At 32.2% G+C, this 18,012-nt stretch overlaps 4 protein-coding genes across 8 annotated transcripts; 3 read left to right on the top strand and 1 right to left on the bottom strand.

Moving 5' to 3' along the window:
- Nucleotides 1-846: 846 nt before the first annotated feature.
- LOC103492776 (uncharacterized) lies at nucleotides 847-6,499 on the bottom strand. Of its 5 annotated transcripts, none has more exons than XM_017045633.2 (10): nucleotides 6,353-6,499; nucleotides 3,323-3,521; nucleotides 3,038-3,168; nucleotides 2,862-2,947; nucleotides 2,683-2,777; nucleotides 2,364-2,460; nucleotides 2,138-2,252; nucleotides 1,714-1,868; nucleotides 1,443-1,568; nucleotides 847-1,350 (listed from the first exon to the last, which is right to left on the bottom strand). In XM_017045633.2, the coding sequence occupies exons 2-10, from the start codon at nucleotides 3,508-3,510 to the stop codon at nucleotides 1,132-1,134; spliced, it is 1,212 nt and encodes a 403-aa protein (XP_016901122.2). In that variant the 5' UTR covers nucleotides 3,511-3,521; nucleotides 6,353-6,499; the 3' UTR covers nucleotides 847-1,131. The 5 variants fall into 5 exon arrangements, with proteins under 5 accessions (XP_016901122.2, XP_050943474.1, XP_050943487.1 ...); XM_051087517.1 differs by lacking the exon at nucleotides 6,353-6,499 and adding an exon at nucleotides 4,829-4,976; XM_051087530.1 differs by lacking the exon at nucleotides 6,353-6,499 and adding an exon at nucleotides 3,711-4,334.
- Nucleotides 6,500-6,506: 7 nt separating this feature from the next.
- On the top strand, nucleotides 6,507-7,450 carry LOC103492778 (uncharacterized). The gene is made up of 2 exons (XM_008453294.3): nucleotides 6,507-6,677; nucleotides 6,791-7,450. The coding sequence occupies exons 1-2, from the start codon at nucleotides 6,507-6,509 to the stop codon at nucleotides 7,370-7,372; spliced, it is 753 nt and encodes a 250-aa protein (XP_008451516.1). The 3' UTR covers nucleotides 7,373-7,450.
- A 1,202-nt stretch (nucleotides 7,451-8,652) lies between these two features.
- Nucleotides 8,653-9,141, top strand: LOC127148616 (vegetative cell wall protein gp1-like). Its single transcript, XM_051082726.1, has one exon. It carries the CDS (start codon nucleotides 8,653-8,655, stop codon nucleotides 9,139-9,141), a length of 489 nt encoding a protein of 162 aa, XP_050938683.1.
- A 5,394-nt stretch (nucleotides 9,142-14,535) lies between these two features.
- On the top strand, nucleotides 14,536-15,699 carry LOC103492779 (uncharacterized). Its single transcript, XM_017045551.2, has one exon. The coding sequence runs from the start codon at nucleotides 14,826-14,828 to the stop codon at nucleotides 15,288-15,290; it is 465 nt and encodes a 154-aa protein (XP_016901040.1). The 5' UTR covers nucleotides 14,536-14,825; the 3' UTR covers nucleotides 15,291-15,699.
- The last annotated feature ends 2,313 nt before the right edge of the window (nucleotides 15,700-18,012 follow it).

The raw sequence follows: 18,012 nt of genomic DNA, 5'->3' as shown, positions 1-18,012 counted from the left end.
GTATATATAAGTTTAATTACATCAATAATTCAGTACCTTTCATCTGTGGAATTCAAATTTATATAGATAGCTATTGTAAATTGAAAAAAATATATTACATATAAGGTTTAAAATATTTATGTTTATAAAAGTATCGACATAAATCGATAGAAATTATTATAGTTAGTTAAAAAAATTATAACGATGGTTAAATTAGACTATTGTTGAGCAATTTTAATAATCATTTTTATAAAATAAGACAAGATTCAAATAAAAGTTTTTTCAAATTAAATTAGCTTGGAAATGAAATATTTGGATCGAGAACGAAGCATGTTAGAAAGAAATTCGTCTTTCATAAAAAATGACATTGGCGTTCGATACTATACAACTACATGTAAGCATGACCATAAAATTAAAGAAAAACTTAGAACTAAACTAACTACTCATTATTAAAGTTCTCTCCAAATTTCAGCCCAATAGACAAAATTCTCCCTACTGAAAATTCGATTACAATTTTCCAGCATAATTACCAGAGTTCAAATGATCTTATGCTAAGATACAACATTCAAATCATCAATTAGAAATACACCATTTTTTTTTCTCTTTACAACATAGATAATAAAAAGAGAGACCATCTTGACAAACAATGATGAAAAAGACCAAATGATCATTATCAAATGAAATCATAAAAGATTTATCCATTAAACATATTTTAAAATTCAGAAACTTCTCAACCACAAATTTGAAAATAAGCATGTAATTTAAACAAATTAATTTTTTGGTTATTTAGAAAAGAAGGAAAAGAAAGTGCTAGGTAACAGTGTAACACTATAAAAAAACATTTCAAAGTATGTGAAGAGAGTGAAGTGAAGTGAAGAAAGAAACTGTTGTTAAACAATCCCTAATCATCATAAATATATGCCTTATAGGCTCACAATCTTTGCAACATGTTCTTGGGCTACTTATACAAGCCCATTTGCTTTCCTAAAGAATTGGGAAAACAAACTCTCTTCCCTAGAAAATGGATAGAATATCTTAAGTTTTTTAATTCACATCCCATCATTATTACGAGACAGCCACGTTGAAACGGCCTTATTCATTCCAATGTTCTATTTCATGCAAACTAACAACCACCTTGCTCACTGGAATCAATCAATGCATCTTGAGAAACTCAAAATTTGCTTCATTGAGTTTTTGTGCAGCAGAAGTCAAAGTGGCATGACTTTTACAGAAAGCAAACCTGATATATCTATTTTGATAGCTATAATCTTTGTCGACGCCCTTCTCTCTCGATGAATCCGTTTGAAAGAATCCACATCCCGGCACCGCCACCACTCCGACTTGTTTTATCATTTCTTCAACACAATCAACCTGTAAGTAATCAATCATAAAACAAAGTCATTTCACTTAAATACAATGGCCAGTCAAACTTTATTCTCAGCAGAGTAAGTTGAGACATGTACATCAGTGAGTGTGCAACTTTTGGGGAGTTCTACAAATAAAAAAAAAGAGCCTTGAGGCTCAAATTGGACTTGAAATCCAATATCAACAAGCAACTTAACGATAAAGTCTCTTTTCGATTCGTAGTCCTGCATGCCAAAAAACGTAATCCATGAATTGAACAGAGAAAACAGAAGATGGTTTCTGAGATTTCAGTTCAATTGAATTGAGTTTATAGCAATCAATTTCACAAAACAAAAGGAAAGATTCTTGGCTTTGATAACTATATCCTACTCGTCGTAGTGACTCGAAATATTCTGGAGGACTTCGCAATGCAATCAAGGCAGCTTCCTGGAAAGGAGCAGGAGCACTGTCTGTAATTCTAACATGAATGTTTCTTATTGCAGAGGCAATAAAAGCAGGAGCAATTGCCCAACCAACTCTCCAACCTAAATTATAGGAAACAGCAAGGCGAAACAATGGCTACATATCAGTTAAACAATACCTGGTCACTTTATTGGGCAGAAAGAGTTTTCTGGTTCTAAATTTGACATGAAAACTTCTAAATTGCAAAATGAGCTTCTTAGCTCAGGAGTTATTAGTATGAGCTTCCTTCTTAATGGTCGAAGGTTCGACTCCATCTCCACAGTTTTTATGCTAAATAAAACTACTAAATTCATTGACTGCACAGGTTTTAAGTACGAAATCTAGAAGTAACCTGTAACAGAAAATGTTTTAGACAGTGAAGATGTGATGATTGTCCTCTCCTGCATTCCTGGAAGTGAGGCAAGAGATACATGTTTTGCATCGCCAAATGTTATATACTCATAAACCTGTCAAACGACATATTGGAAAAGAAAAGTGTTTCAAGATAAGCAAGAAAAGTCTCTGGCTCAGTGAGATGGTATTCAATGAATAATTAATGAAACACAAGGTTGTCATACTTCATCTGTTATGGCTAAGCAATCATTGGCACAGCATGCTCCCGCAATTGCATCAAGTTCATCTTTGGAGAAAACTTTTCCTGTTGGATTGTGAGGACTGAAAACCCACGAGTGCAAATTGTTAATCATCATATTAAATAACTCACCAGAAGTTTCAGGAAGAAAAGAACCAACCACCTCATTCATCTTTCATTTGATACAAACAGAAATTCCTTGCTTAGTATCTTATTGTTGATGAATATTGACATGATTGTCCAATCATCATCTATCTCACACAAGAAATTGAAATGATATCAAGACATGCACATGAAAGTCTTACCTGTTCAATACTATAGCCTTTGTTCTATCCGTAAAGGACTTCAAAAATTTATTTGTGTCAAGAGTCCACTTAGGTGGATCGAGTGATACATATACCTGTTCGTTTTGAATTCAAAATCAGTTGGAGAATCAGAAGAATCAATTTTCAAACATTTGTTAACGAGAAAGACAGTAACATACAGGAATTCCTCCAGCAATGGATACAACATTTGCATATGTGTCGAACGATGGATCGAAAATTACAACTTCATCACCAGGGTTTATCACTATCAAATTTTCAAATCAGAAGATATTAAAATTATAAAACTATCGAATGTTTGAAGACAATGGAATTGAATAAGAATGAAGAAATGTACCAGAAAATACAGCAGCAGCAAATGCCTCAGTTTGACCACAGCAAATAGAAAAATCAGTAAGAGGGTTAACATTCAACCCATGAGTTTTCTTAACTACCTTGGCCAGTTCGTCACATACCCCCTGAACATGCCTTGTGTTCCAAAACTAGGTTTAGTACATTGATTAAGAAGACAAATTGCAGTAACAAACATACAAATTTGCAGGTATTGAAACTAGAAATTGGATAAACATGAAGAAAGGTAATGGGTGAGTAAAGAAGTTACTGAGCATGAAGGTAACCTCACCTGTACTGGTTGAAATCGGAATTAATGGCGGAAACGGCAGCGTTTTTCAGGGCGAGGGGAGCTGGAAAATCTGGAAATCCTTCAGCGAGATTTATAGCGTTGCATTGTTGAGCAAGAAGAGAGAGTTGCTGAATTGGTGAAGGGAGGAATCTCTTAGCTACACACGACAGTTTCTTATCTTCTTCCATTGCCCAATCCTCTGCAATATATCATCACACTTCAAACCGACCCATTTTAACGGTTATATCCTTATCAGAAACTTTGATACAAACTACCATTTCAATCGTTAAAAACAAAATTTCCTAAACAACTCTATCCTCAACCCATAGAATTGTGTTTGTGTTTGTTGGTTGTGAAGAAAATTAGACAGAATCTGAAGAAAACTCACCAAAAAACTGACCTTTTTGTTGTCAAATTAGTGCGCCTCAAAGGGGATTTTGACTATTGAGACATCCCTTCTTCATTAAAACATTTTGGAGGAAATTCAACCCATAACACTGCATTTGCCTCCCACTTCCAAATCCACCATTTTCTTTCCGTCTTACCGTCTTAGAATTTGTTATTTGGTATTATAAGGTTTTAATTATGTATCTTCAGATACCATTCCATCGGTGTCTCTATTAATACTTTTGTCTCTAACAATAAATTTCACTCTTCTTCGATTAGCAAATGTTGCAAGCACACTATTAATGAATCTTTTTTTTTTTTTATCGATTTTTATTGTTTATATTCTTCACGTTTTCTTTATTTGTCGATTTTGTTTCTCTCGCAATATAGATTGCTACCTCTATCTAAATATCCATTTAAATTCACTTTTCTTTTAAAGAAAAAAGGATAATGTAGCATAGAGTGCAAAGTCTAGCTAGCAACAAAGATATGTAATAACCACTAGGTCAATCTATCATTATTAATGTTATTTTGATAGTTAACATATAAGTTTTGTTGAAACTTGCTTAGAGATATTGATGGACTGATTTTCAAATAAACAAATATAGTATCAATCATGAAAATGACACTTGAAGTGAGTCAGCCAATAGTCCTTATTAAATCTTGGTACCCTCAACAAGATAAGGTACACTAAATTAAACCTACCAATATAGGTGCCATTTCAAATAGATAAGTACACCAAATAATCCAAACAAACAAACTAGATTAAAGTTTCCTCATTTTTATAGAGTAGTAGTGACCCAAATGCTTAGCCAGTATTTTATAATTCAAAAATTATATTTCCTATCCTCTAAACTTGTAACAAATTTGTTCTTTTAATCTTATGTCTAACAAGTATCTAACATATTAATCAATCATTTCTATTTTTTTTTTTTTTTTTTTTAAGATTGAGAGTACAACCAAATCTATTACTTTAAACATTTTATTATGTAATTTGATTATATTTGGAACAAAAAGAAGTGATTTATGAATATACTAATAACTAATAAGGCAAGCACATTAAAGAAACCAACTTCCCAATTGTGGTTAGAAGCATAAAGGGCATAACCGTCACTACACCTTTCGTCCTCCTCCTCCTCCACCTCCTCATTTCATATAAACACAGCACTTCAGAAGATTCTGTTTTGATGCTCAAAGGTGAAGTAATTGGTGATTCTTTGATCATGGCCTTCCTCATGAACCGCGCCGCCGATCACTCTCCTTCCACCTTCAACCCATCTCTAATGACCGCCGTTTCGGAACAGGGTCTGTTCGAATTGGAGGCGGAGAAACAGAGAGCTTGCGTTCATTGTCGTGCCACCAGAACCCCTCTCTGGAGAGCCGGTCCGGCGGGGCCAAGGGTAATTAAACGTTCTTCTCTTTTCAAATTTCTATATTTTCGATATTTATTTTCGTTTTAGAACTAATTATAGTGAGTCACTGAATTGGTTGAATACAAACTATTACTCATTAGTTAATTGATGAACTCGTTTCATTTTATAATTTTTGTACCATATTTATTTTGTAATATTTGATATATATTACAGAACTATGCTAATTTTTGACAATGTTCATATTTACTACTGTTATTACCTCTAAAATCGAAACTAATATCAATAACAATTATACATCTTTTATATATTTTATAAATATTTTAATTTAGTTCATTTTGCTCTATTTGCAAATCCTCCATTAATTTTTTAAGTTTGGTTGTTTGACAGTCGTTGTGCAATGCATGTGGGATTCGATACAGGAAGATGAAGATGAATAGCAATAATGATGGGGAAGTGAATAACAACAACAACAACAACAACAACAACAATAATAAGATGGGAAAAGGGAAGAAAATGGGAGGAGGAGGATCATTGAAATTAAGAGTAGTGAGATTAGGGAGAGAGATAATGGTTCACAGACGACCCACGACGGCGATGGAGGATAATGGAGTTGCAGAGTCAATCGGAGAAGAAGAACAAACGGCCGCGATGCTTCTTATGGCTTTATCTTCCGGCTACGTATCATAGGCTCATATAGCTACCACTTTCGGGAAATTTACACATTTTGTCTCCCCTTCATTTTGTTTGAAAACAGATTTTCGAGGTGGTCTAAAATAATTTTGAAAAAAAGTATATACTTTTATTCTTAGTCGTATAGTCTTCTACAGAAAAGGTCAAAGTGAATTTTATTAGTATACTGTTTTTGTTTATTTATCTTGTCCATTTGAGAGAAATTCAATTCCCCATTGTTGTTCCCACTTAGTACAAATCTCTTCTTTCACTCTTTGACTCTCACTTCATGTTATTATTATACTAAAATTAGAATCACATAAAATGTCCTAAAAATTTATATATTAGTGACTCGTAAAACTTATAGAAGTAGCTCTCTCACCAACCTCGACAAAGATAAAACTCAAAGTCGAATTACAATATTACTACTCATAAGGTTAAAGGAACAAAAAGGCAAAAAAGAAAGTAAGCGCTTTTCAAGGTATGAAGGGATGGGAGTTTGTTGAGTTGTGAAGATCGTTCCCCATCGTTCTAGGCGCATCTCGACAACACAAAAACAAAGATAACATTGAAAACAAAATTAGAATAAACGAGAACTTACCACTCACAACTACACGTGTCTGCTGTTCTGTACATGCCACGTAACCCGAAATGCCCACGTGTTATCTTCTCAGTCTCATCTCTAGAAACTCCTTGTATTTTTCCTTTTTAAGACATCGCCGCCGGATACCAACATTTGGAAACGAAGTGGAAGGATGCAATCGAGACTGAGAGCGATCGCACCGAGATCCAATTGGGCCTTGTGGGTGACCCAATTCCAAGGTCTCCGCCGTGGTGGTCTGACAACAGGTCGTACTGCTGACCCTTCCGTTCACGCCAACGACGACGACGAGAACGACCCCTCCGTTTTATCCGGTGAACCGGAGGTATATTGCTTCTCTCTCTCTCTCTCTCTCTCTCTTAGCATATATCTTTTGGCCGGTAACGCTTTGAGGGAACTGCTATAATATTAACTTCGATTACCAATTTGATTTTGTAGAGATCACAAGACAATTTAGAACCAGATAATGCGAAAGCCAATTACGAAGGGAGGGACGACCCCAAACAAGGAGATTCAAATGGACCATTTGGGCCATCCAAAGCCCAACACGCCTCCTCCCCTCGTTTAGAGACCACAGTAGTGGGCCAGGCCTCGAAGCCCATTACTCAACAAAAGAGAGCCCACAGTGTAGCGATCGACGACGTGAGCTGTATCGGCGTCTACGGCGGGCCTCTGGAGGAGGGGAAAGAAAGCAGAACGACTGAAATGAAAGATAAAGAAGAAGAAGAAGAAGAAATAGAAGAAATAGAAGACAACAGAGATTATTACAAGCACCACAAGGCGTCTCCGTTGGCAGAGATCGAGTTCGTGGATACTCGTAAGCCGATAACCAGAGCGACGGACGGGACGGCGGACTATGGGGACGGAAAGACTGTGATTGGGTGGTTGCCAGAGCAGGTGGATACGGTGGACGATTCGCTCCGAAGAGCAACGGAGATATGGAAACAAAATGCAATGCGTGGAGATCCTGATGCTCCACAGTCGAGAGTTCTTAGGGCATTGCGTGGTGAAGACTTCTAAATGTAGAGTGGGTTTAAAATTAATAAATGGTTGCAACATGCGGTGAAGTATTGATCTAAGAAGTTGGGTTTACAAGTATATGAGTGAACTTAGCAAAAAAAAAAAAAAAAAAAAAAAAAAAAAAAAAAAAAAACTATGAAAAATTGAAATTTTTGTATATACATATATATATGTATACATTTAGAAAGACTCTCTCCCCTAAAAATACAGGTATTTATGTTGGTGACCCTACTAGGAATCGAACCTCCATAATTTGTTGTTGTTGATAGCTGGAAAGCCGGAAAAGGGTGGAGTTAATGGGAATAGGTGGCACGGTGCCTTTATACCCAACGTCTTAAACCTGATTCCGATTCTCAACCGATGTCCGACAACAAGTTGATTCCCCAACAGCAAATTAAGGACATAATGGTGGATTGAGACCTTAGATTTGGGTCTATTATGGAATTTACGCTTCAAATTCGTGTAGTTAGTTAAAAAGGAAAATTTTGGAAGTTAATACCCATATAATAGCAATTCTACTACTTAGTTTGCGAAGTGAATGGAAAATCAGTTATGTCATGTGAATTCAACGTCATTAGTGGAAAAAAAAAAGTTAGTAACTAGGAAATGAGTTATTATTGTAGGCTACTTCAATGATTTTAATAATATTAATGATCCATTCACTAGGTTGTAGCGGGTGGTGCACCAAACAATGTCCTAATTTCATACTTGAAATATTTGGCTTTCCCATGTTTTGATGATGATGAATGAATGGTTGCGTAGAAGGTAGATCACTTGCCAAACTCCATGCATGGTGCACTCGCCCATGCACATGCTCTCCCCCCTCAATTTCAACTTTGCATCTAAGTTTAATTACCCTTTCCGTACTTCTAGTTAAGTAAAATTCCCTACTCAATATTCAATCTATGGAAACTTATCTCATGCTTATATCATCTTAAACTAAAAAAATTAGTTAATTAAAACGTTTTGATCTTTTTTAATTGGTAGGAATTTGGGTAACATTTTGAAACTCTCAAGTTTTTTTTATAAAATCTTTTAATTTTATATTTTATTTTGTAATCGATAGGAGATTCAAAAGTTTAATTAACATATGAAAAGGCATATGAGATATTATTTGATCCAACATATATTAATATAAGGGGGAGGTATATTAGTATAAACACACATGATTAAACAAAGACTTAAAATGGAGAGAGCTAACATGAGCATTCCCCTAAATTCTCTACCTTTATATTCCAATTTCCTCCACCATTTGATCGTCTAGCTTCCAGTTCACATCAATGGCGAATTTCATCTCCATTTTCCTCACTTTCTTCCTCTTCTCACTTCCCAAATTTTCCCTCCTTTCTTCCGCCTCCGCCGTGGCCAAGGATCAGGTCGGCTGTTCCATGTGCTCAGCTTGTGACAACCCATGTCAACTCCCGCCGCCGCCGCCTCCTCCGCCGGTCGTGGAATGCCCTCCCCCGCCCTCTCCGCCTCCGCCTCCATCTCCCCCACCGCCACTCCCTACTTCTCAATGCCCTCCTCCTCCCTCGCCTCCCTCCTGCGATGCATGCGTCTACCCTTCTCCGCCGCCGCCGTCCTCTGTCCAGCCGTACCCTCCGTCCGACGGTGGCCAATTTCCAGGCATTGCTCCGCCGCCACCGAATCCAATTTTACCGTATTTTCCTTACTATTATTACTCTCCCCCCTCTGCTTCTCCCAAATCCATTCCCTTTTCATGGAAACTTTTGCCTCTGCCTTTCTTAATAATCATCCTCTGCTTTTGAAAAATAAGGTGAATTCTCCATTGTCGACAGAGATTTGAGAAATGGGTTTGAATTATTTTTAAATTTTTCTTCGATCCATTGAATAAAGAAGAAAGAGGATGAAGGGGAGATCAGATGAAGAAGAAGAAGAAGGGCGTAGTCAAATTGAGAAAATTAGTTTGTAGACTAATTATGTATTTACAAATTAAGACGTATTACTGATGATTCTTTATTTTAATTTCTTTGAATATTTTCTTGGGAGCTTAGATATTTTAATTCAATTAGCAATGTATTCTATGGAAAGAAAAAAGCTAATGTATTTTGAATTCCTCTTGAGATATCTCAAATCTATCTAATAATATCCATTAATTTCTTTTTCATAAACAGCTTAATAATTTTGTCTTTTTTACAACAATTGGGTGGAGATCAATCGATCTCTAAAGTTGAAATAGATAATACAAACATATCGTATCAATCGAGTTATATTCATCTAACATGTCTTGTATGAACCTATTGATTTAGTTTCTAGATTCAGTTATTTCTTCAAACCACAGCAAATATGAAAGTAAAATTGAAGAACAAGAAGTAACATATCAATTACATATCATTAATATTCATCAATCTGATTTTGAAGAGGAAGATGAAAAATGTTTGCATATCGAGTAAATTTTCTTCTTGTAAGTATAGTTAACAAAACTCACCCATCTAAACGACAACAACAAATGTGGGAGAAAAATTGTAATAATGTACTTTAAGCACTTTTGCAAGTTACTTAGAAAGCTTTGCTATTTCTACCATTTTTTTAGTCCTTAAACTTTTGATCTACACAAGAGAAGAAACTCACTTTCAAGTGTGAATTTTCTATAGATCATGGGTCTAAGTAGTTGTGGGAATCACAAGTTGTCATGTGACAAACTTTTTATATATTTGTATCTATAACTCTCCTTATTATTACATGCAAACTTACGATATCGTTTTCTCTAATCGATCATTATCATAAACATAAAGGATTAGAGGTTAAACATTTTCTTTTTACACATAAAATGATATGATTCTACGACTTCTTTTGAAAAAGTAGAGATTCTGAAATTGTAGTTATAACGTAGGGTCTTATTGCTTTCTATTTCTCTTGAAGTTGCATTGAAAAGGGGGATTTCTTTGAGTAGAAGGGAAGTGTTTGTTAGAGAAAAAGAAGATAAGTTAGGGAGAGGTTGAAGAAATAGAGAGAATATAAAGCAATTAATGCCATTAGTTTGGCACCAAAACTTGAGCATTTTGGATGATTATATCCCTCCCATGTGCCTTTAGTGGTTGGTAGCTTTCTTTTAGGATAAGAGTATTCCTAAATTCCAAAATTCCAAAAACCCCCACTTGGGTTGGAACATTTTGGGTCTTTAACTATTTGGCTTTTTCCTCATCCCATTTTTGTCCATTTTTTTCACCTCTACATTACTACTTCATAAAATATTGAATGAATCCTCCCTTTCCCTTTCCCTCTCCCTCTCCCACTTCACAACTCAATCAAAACACAAACAACATTCATTAATTCCATTTTTTATTTTTTGTTATTTTAAAAAAAAAAGTACATCAACATCACTTTCATTTATTGTTTTTAAAAAACTAAGTTCAATTTTAAAAATTAAAAAGTGATTTTTTAAAAAAAAAGTTGGCTAAGTATTCAAATAGTTTTCTTAAAAAAATATAGAATTCTTAGACAAAGTAATCGTGAGAAAACAAGTACAAATTTTTAAAAATCAAAGTCGTTTAAAATTAAATCTACCGTTTTCAAAGTTGAAAAGACGAACTTTACAAAATAATTTTTCTTTCGATTTTTAGCTTAGTTAGTTTCTTTAAAATAAGGAAGGCAGAGAAATAAAAGTTAGAAAATGTATTTATAAACTTAATTTTTAAATTCTAAAGTGTGATTAAACTAAATGATTATATGAACCAACTAATGTTGAATGTTTATATAATATTATCTTAAATTCATAATGATTTTGCAATTCTTTATTCCCATTATCTTGTCACTTTTGATGAGGGGATATTTTTCCAATAATGGAAGAAAAAAAGTGAACTACAAAATAACCAATAAATAAAATGGTTACTTTTCCATCTAAAGTTTAGAAAGTAGACCTTTAATTTTTTAAAAAATGAAATGAAATTCTATATATTAATATATCTAAACTACCCATAAACCAAGACTTGGAGAAGATTACTGATGTAGTGACAATTAATTAAGAAGTCAACTCTATTATTATTATAAAATTGATAACACATGAAGCTATAATAATTAATGACATGAAAGCACAGTATATATCACAATGGAGTTTTGATTAAATTCTTCTAAAATGAGAGGGTAGATGTTATCAAATATATATCACTTCATCACCTCTTATATCAATTGTATAAGACTAAACGTAGTTGCAAATTAATGTGAACTTTCGATATCTTTCTCTCTCTCTCTCTTTTTTTTTCATTGAGGAAGGAGGAAGGAGAAGAAAAGAAAGGGTATTTAAAATGTTTTCATTGAAAAAGAGAAAGAAAAAAAAAGATATGACGTTTCTACAAAACCATTTCTCCTCTTTAACCCAAAAACCCTATTTGGTCTCTTTCAATATTATTGCTCTCATCTGCTCACATAAACTAACAACTAACACAAATTAAAAATTATAGACAGATCAAAGTATGTAATTAAATACAGTAAATGGGCTGTTTTGTTAGAGTAAATATATGTTTTTATATATATATATATATATTAATCCTAAAGTTTAGAAAGGTTGTAATTTAGTTTTAAAACATGATCTAATTTAAGTATATCAACACACGAAATAATACAATAAAAAATATCATTATATTATAAAAACCCAACTTGAAAAAAACCATTAAAATTTGAAGTTAATTTTTATTGTTTTATGATGTAGAATATGGATTTTGTAAAATTATCCAATGTTTAATTGGTTTAACAGTTTATTTATATAAAAATCTCATTAATTAAATTTTCATACTAATTTCAACAATTGGGACTAAACTATTAGGAATTTTAAGATACAAGAACTAAATTATTATATAGTAAAATTTAATGACTAAATTGTTACAAATTAAATGTTCATGAAGTAAATCGTTTCGAATCAAAATATATGAACTAAATTGTCACTCGAACAATTGTTAAAAATTAATTTGAAAAATGTTATAGAATATTTAGCAATTTAATAAATGTGTTTTGGTCAAAGGCAAAAGTGAAATTAGGTTGGGGAAAAAGTTGTGATTTATAAGGACGTGATTCATGATGGCATGTTGAAAGCAAAACCAAAATTTATGTGAATATATATATATATATATATATATATATATATATATATATATATATATATATATATATATATATATATAAAACATGAAACTCGATGGAGAAGACTTTTGTTAAACCATATAATAAAATAAAGACCACAAATCTATATATAACAGTATATAGTGACACAACTTTGTACTCTATTCTGTCACAACATTTCATTTACTTCTATATACATATCTTTCATTTCAACCAAACACGTTAAATCATAAATAAAATTAAATGCAACGGATGTGGATATAGTGTTTGATTCACACACCAACCATTAATGAAAAATATACTACTTATTGTAACTCATTTTTAATTTTTGTCTCGTATTATTTCTCAGAGATGTTAGTCCAACCTAAATAACTCGGACTATCGTCCAACCCATATTATATGGTTTGAATTGGATTAATTTAAAATATGGGTTGAATTAAATTGAAAGTTTTGGGTTTTTCTTTTTGTTCGAATTCATATATATATATAATTTCGATACAACTTAAGGCTTGAGATCGTGTATCAATTTTGAAAGCTATCGTTTAAAAAGAAACAATACAATCCGACAAACCCAACTCAACACATAAAATATAGGTTGAGTTAATTATACAATTTAGATTAATTAATTAAACGTAACTTATAATTTAACCAATAACATATACTACGTAGTTACACCGGTTAGGTTTAATTATAACCGTTAAAATATATCTTTCCGTTTGTAATTTAATTTAATATGGCTATATAGCAATTTAAATGATGAACTATATATATATATAAAATTGAAATTGAATAATTTTTTTGAAGGCTCAATTATGATTGCTTCTAACTCTTGCTCACGACACGGCTAATTAATTTTCAACCACATCTCCTAAATTATACTTTCGTGTAAGAGGTTTCCATCTACAATAATTGTTTCAATTCACTCTATAATTGGAAACTTAGATTCAAAATATTTATTATCCACTAATAAAGTCTTTTTTTTTTTTTTAACAAATTAAAGTATGTCTTTTTACAACTCAGGACGTTTTATTATTAAATATTAGACCTTTTTTTTATAAAAAAAAAAATAAAATAAAATTAGAAACATATAATAATATTATTATTTAACTAGTTTTAAATAAAGAAATTAACATTAAAACTAAATTTCCTCTTAAATATTATATTTATTGTTATTATCGTTTATATGTAGTATTAATTCTTTGCAGTGAAAGAGGTAATGTGAATTACTTTTTCTATTTTAGTTTCTTTCTAAAAACTTTATCAAATTTAGGTATTGGTCTCTTTATGTTTACGTTTAGTTACTTTGTAAACAAAATTACCAACTTTATCATTATATGTAAAAGTTGTTTACTTTTGTGCCTAATTTTTGTCTTAAAAATCAAATTAATATTTCATGGAAAACGTGTGAACAATCGTGAAACAATTTAAACGAGGTTTACTATGAAATAAAGAACATAAGCTTGACAAAACATAATCCTATATTCTCAACACATTGACTTCAACTATCAATACTATAAACCTTAGTTGAGTTAAATCTTAAATCGAATAAGATATACATCAATAACTTTACAATAAGACAAAAGTTCAAATCTTGGTAACCGAATATGTAAATAAATATCATACATACTCTCTTAGATTGTGTTAATGACTTTTTCTATCCCTCTTGTTGGTACTATTGTTTCTTGTTTTCCTTTCCAAATACTAGAAGACAAGCAAATCTTCACATTCCTCCCTCATATTGTTAGGGTGTCAAAGTTGGGTAACGAACGGTCGATCAATGGTCTAAAGTGCAAGCTTGAGTATTCATCAAAGCGGGTGATGAAAGGTCGAAGGTGGGCACAAGTAAGGAAGGAAATGAGATGAAAAAATGTAGAACAAACACGAGTATAATACATAAGTAAAATGTTAATTATTTGTCGTTTTGAAATTCAAATCATTTCAACGCTAAGGAGACTATATTGGATAATAGATATGGAAATATAAGGTTAAGAATTAAATGATTTTGGTTTAGTTTAATTACATGATAACCCATACATATGTAAAAGCAAATAACATAAAAAGGCAAATTAGATGTCACATGTAGCCACCCTTTTCATATTGGTTCATTCAATTTGGGAAGCAAACAATACAGGTTAGAAACAGAGTCTTTCCCCTGTTGCCCCATTTATGAGCATCACCACCCCATCTTCTTTCTCCCCCCCTCCAACAAAATTATTTAATTCCATTTCAAAAACTTAGCTCAATTATTTATTATCTTCCTCTCCATTTACATCCTACAATTTCTTTCTTCCTTTTTTTTTCTTTAATTTCCCCTTTAAATTACTCAAAAACTTCTCCCTCTCCCATTCCACAAAAATTGTGGATTTAGTAGATTTCAATGGAAGGCGTTTCGGTGAGCGTTTACAATGGCCTTAGGCGCTATTTGAGGAGGAAAAGCTACCGGAAGCTCGCTGCGTCTGTGGGCCATAGGACGGAAACAGCCCAACTTGGGGCTGCCGGAGGAGGGAGGCGCCGCCGCCGGATTTGGCGGATCAAGATCTCCCCTAAGCTCAGGCTTTTCCGGCGAATGCCGTCACTGAAGAAACTGCTTCTTTGGCTGAGGGATTCTTATGTTAAAGCGATGTTGGCATTTGCCAACTCGAGGGTCATCGGTGGCGGCAGCGGCAGCGGCGGTGGTGATGGGATCTGGGGTGGCGCCGGGAGGAGCACGTTGAAGGAGTATGATGAGAAAATGATCACTGAGATCTATAAGTCGTTGGTGGTGGCGCAGGGACGGTTGCCGCCGCCGGAACCTGTCCGGCCGAGTTGGGGTGGCGGGCGGTTGCCGACGGTGGCGGAATAATCCGGTGGATCTTATGGGGTATGGAGGTGGACGGTAAGGATCCAGTGGGAAGAAAATCAAATCCTATCCGCTGATTTTGTTTTTACCTCTCTTTTTTTACCACCCATTTTTCTCTATTTTCACCCTAACTTTGAAGTGTAATGTTTTTACCTTAGGGAGTTAATTGAAATATTACCTGCTTGTTGTCATAGTTAAAAAAAAATAATATATACATAATTACATTAATAAAGAAAAAGTAACAATCTTAAACATTATAATTGAAAAAAAAGCTAAACTTTACCATAAAGTTGAAATTATGCTCATAAATCTCAAGGTGATGAACAAAGAACAAAGCATGTTCCGTTATTATTAGAGTAATGTAATTTTTACAAATATGGGTTAGAATAAAACACTTGTATGTTTGATTGCATTTTTCTCCAAAATATTTTTACACACTGATTTGTTTGGTTTGTTATATTCTTCGAGTATTTATAATTATTGTCCAATTTCTATAGAAAAATGTTTACTAAATATTGTGAAGTAATTTTTTTTTAATGAAAACGATGAATTAATAATTTTAATTTTGCATTTTTCAAAATTTTCATTAATCAAAATTTTTAGCATATGACTCATCTAATTAGTCATGAGTTAGTTGTTAGAGTCCTTCATTCGAGAGAATCGATGTACTTGTCAACAAAACTAGTGATTAAAGTTGTGTTCATCGAAGGTAGTCATTGAAGTTGGTTACCAGAGGTGACCATGAAGATGATCGACAAAAAGTTGATGGTCATAAGTGGTCACCATAATGGTGGTTGTTTTAGTTGATCATTAGAAGTAATGGTTGTGGTCGAAGGTGGCTAGTGAAGGGTGGTGGTAGCAAACAACAACCATTGATGGAAGAAGTGAGGTAGGGAATTAGTAATGGTATTTTGTTAATTTTATATAGAATACAAAGTAGAGGAGAGATTAACCAACAAAGACTAAAAAAGATCATTTTTTTAATAAAAATTTGTTACTCGGGTGTTTCTATCAAACTAACTTATTTCATAAATTTGATTTTTCAAAAGTTTTGTCGGTTATTTGTTACTAAATACTCCAACCTTTTTCAACATTTTTTTCTCGAAGATAAATCCTTAAAATAAGTCATATACAATCTAAAACAACTTTTTTTAAAAAAAAAAAATGTTATTCATATATAAAGATGTTTTGAATTATGATTCTAATAAGTCGTTGTCATTTGTGATTATTGTTATTTAAATGTATTGGTTTAGCAACTAATTCTCACATGAAAAAGTGTAGTTTTAAACACAATATGTAGGGTGAAAATAGTGGAGATGCAAACTTAAAATCAATATTATAACTTATATACATAGATATAGATATGATATAGATATATTTTGTGGTGAATTAAAATAGAAGTAAGTAAGCAAAAAAAGAAATGAATTTTTTTTTCTCCTTCTACTCATGATATTTATGATAAAAGATATGTTTAGCGCTATCGTGTTAAACTACTTTTATTTAGATCTAAATAGTTTACTTGTTGGTCGAATTCAACATGTCAAATCAATCTTTAACGTTTCATTTGATAATTATTTTTTTTTTAAAATTAAATCTATAGATATTACAAAAAATCAAACTAAAATTTGAAAACTAAATAAAAATAGCTTACAAAAAGTTGTTTTTGTTTGTACATTTGATTAAGAATTGAACGTTGCATTTAAGAAATATGCAAATTATCGTAAAATATATATAAAAAAACATATTAAAATGTTTATCAAACGAGGCTAAAGAGTAAATTGAACAAAAATACATTTGTAATGATAACTAACAAGAAATGAAAATGGTAATTCAACCAAAATTATATTACATGGGAAATCAATATTTTGGAAAACATTAATTAGAATGGTATAGAGGTGGAATAGTTATGGAAGTGGAGCAATTAATTAGTTAGTTGGTTTGGTTAATTTTAATAATGATCATGTGTTTGAACCCTCTATTCTTTTCTTACCTTAAAACTTTAATTAATTAATTAAATTCACTCATTCAATTATTACTTTGCTTTCACCTAAATTATAATAAAGCAGCAATCACATCTCTTTTTCTCTTGAATTATTTTTAAGAAACCCATATGATTATATCATCTTCATTAAGTGAGGATGTTAATTGCTTCTAACCTAAAATCTCTTTTATCATAATCCATCTCATTCTTGTGTTACTCCATATTTACTTGTCAATGTCTTGTTTATGATTCATCTTCATCATTCTTATCCTATTTTACGAAGTGAATTGATCTGATTATTCTTCAGTTTTCTTTACTCAAATAATACACTTGACCCATTGGGTTATTCACGTCATGAATAATCCAAATTTATTTAAAAACATCGGTCATCTATCACTAATAGATTGTACTGTATTTGTAACTTTTTAAAAATGTTACTATATATTTAGTTGTTATTCCTAAAATTGCTGTCTATTGTAATTATCCTATTTTTATCCACAATAATGATTACCCGAATTTTCACTATTCTTTTTCACAATGATATTTCTAATAAATTAAAATGTATCAACTAGAACCCTAATAGTATTTCCAATGTGACAAACAAGTTTTAGAATGATATATATACACACACGCTAAAAGTGGTTTACAAGTTACTTCATATTAGTTTTTATTCAATAACTACATTTTATTTTGAAAAAGTTGTTTTAAATGACAAAACAACGTAACAGAAAATACTTACAAACA

This window comes from Cucumis melo, chromosome 1 (genome assembly GCF_025177605.1).
Source record: "Cucumis melo cultivar AY chromosome 1, USDA_Cmelo_AY_1.0, whole genome shotgun sequence".
NCBI lineage: Eukaryota > Viridiplantae > Streptophyta > Magnoliopsida > Cucurbitales > Cucurbitaceae > Cucumis > Cucumis melo.
This window is presented reverse-complemented; position numbering and strand designations above follow the sequence as displayed.

What these genes read in the sequence shown, in the direction of transcription:
- LOC103492778 (XM_008453294.3), top strand. Translation starts at nt 6,507, where the DNA reads ATGCAATCGAGACTGAGAGCGATCGCACCGAGATCCAATTGGGCCTTG. An exon ending in TTTTATCCGGTGAACCGGAG is followed by an intron (nt 6,678 to 6,790) that starts GTATATTGCTTC and finishes TTGATTTTGTAG; the next exon opens with AGATCACAAGACAATTTAGA.
- LOC127148616 (XM_051082726.1), top strand. Translation starts at nt 8,653, where the DNA reads ATGGCGAATTTCATCTCCATTTTCCTCACTTTCTTCCTCTTCTCACTT.
- LOC103492779 (XM_017045551.2), top strand. Translation starts at nt 14,826, where the DNA reads ATGGAAGGCGTTTCGGTGAGCGTTTACAATGGCCTTAGGCGCTATTTG.
- LOC103492776 (XM_051087517.1), bottom strand. Translation starts at nt 4,946, where the DNA reads ATGAGGAAGGCCATGATCAAAGAATCACCAATTACTTCACCTTTGAGC. An exon ending in GAGGAGGAGGAGGACGAAAG is followed by an intron (nt 3,522 to 4,828) that starts GTGTAGTGACGG and finishes GATATATTGCAG; the next exon opens with AGGATTGGGCAATGGAAGAA. An exon ending in TGCTGCTGCTGTATTTTCTG is followed by an intron (nt 2,948 to 3,037) that starts GTACATTTCTTC and finishes AAAATTTGATAG; the next exon opens with TGATAAACCCTGGTGATGAA.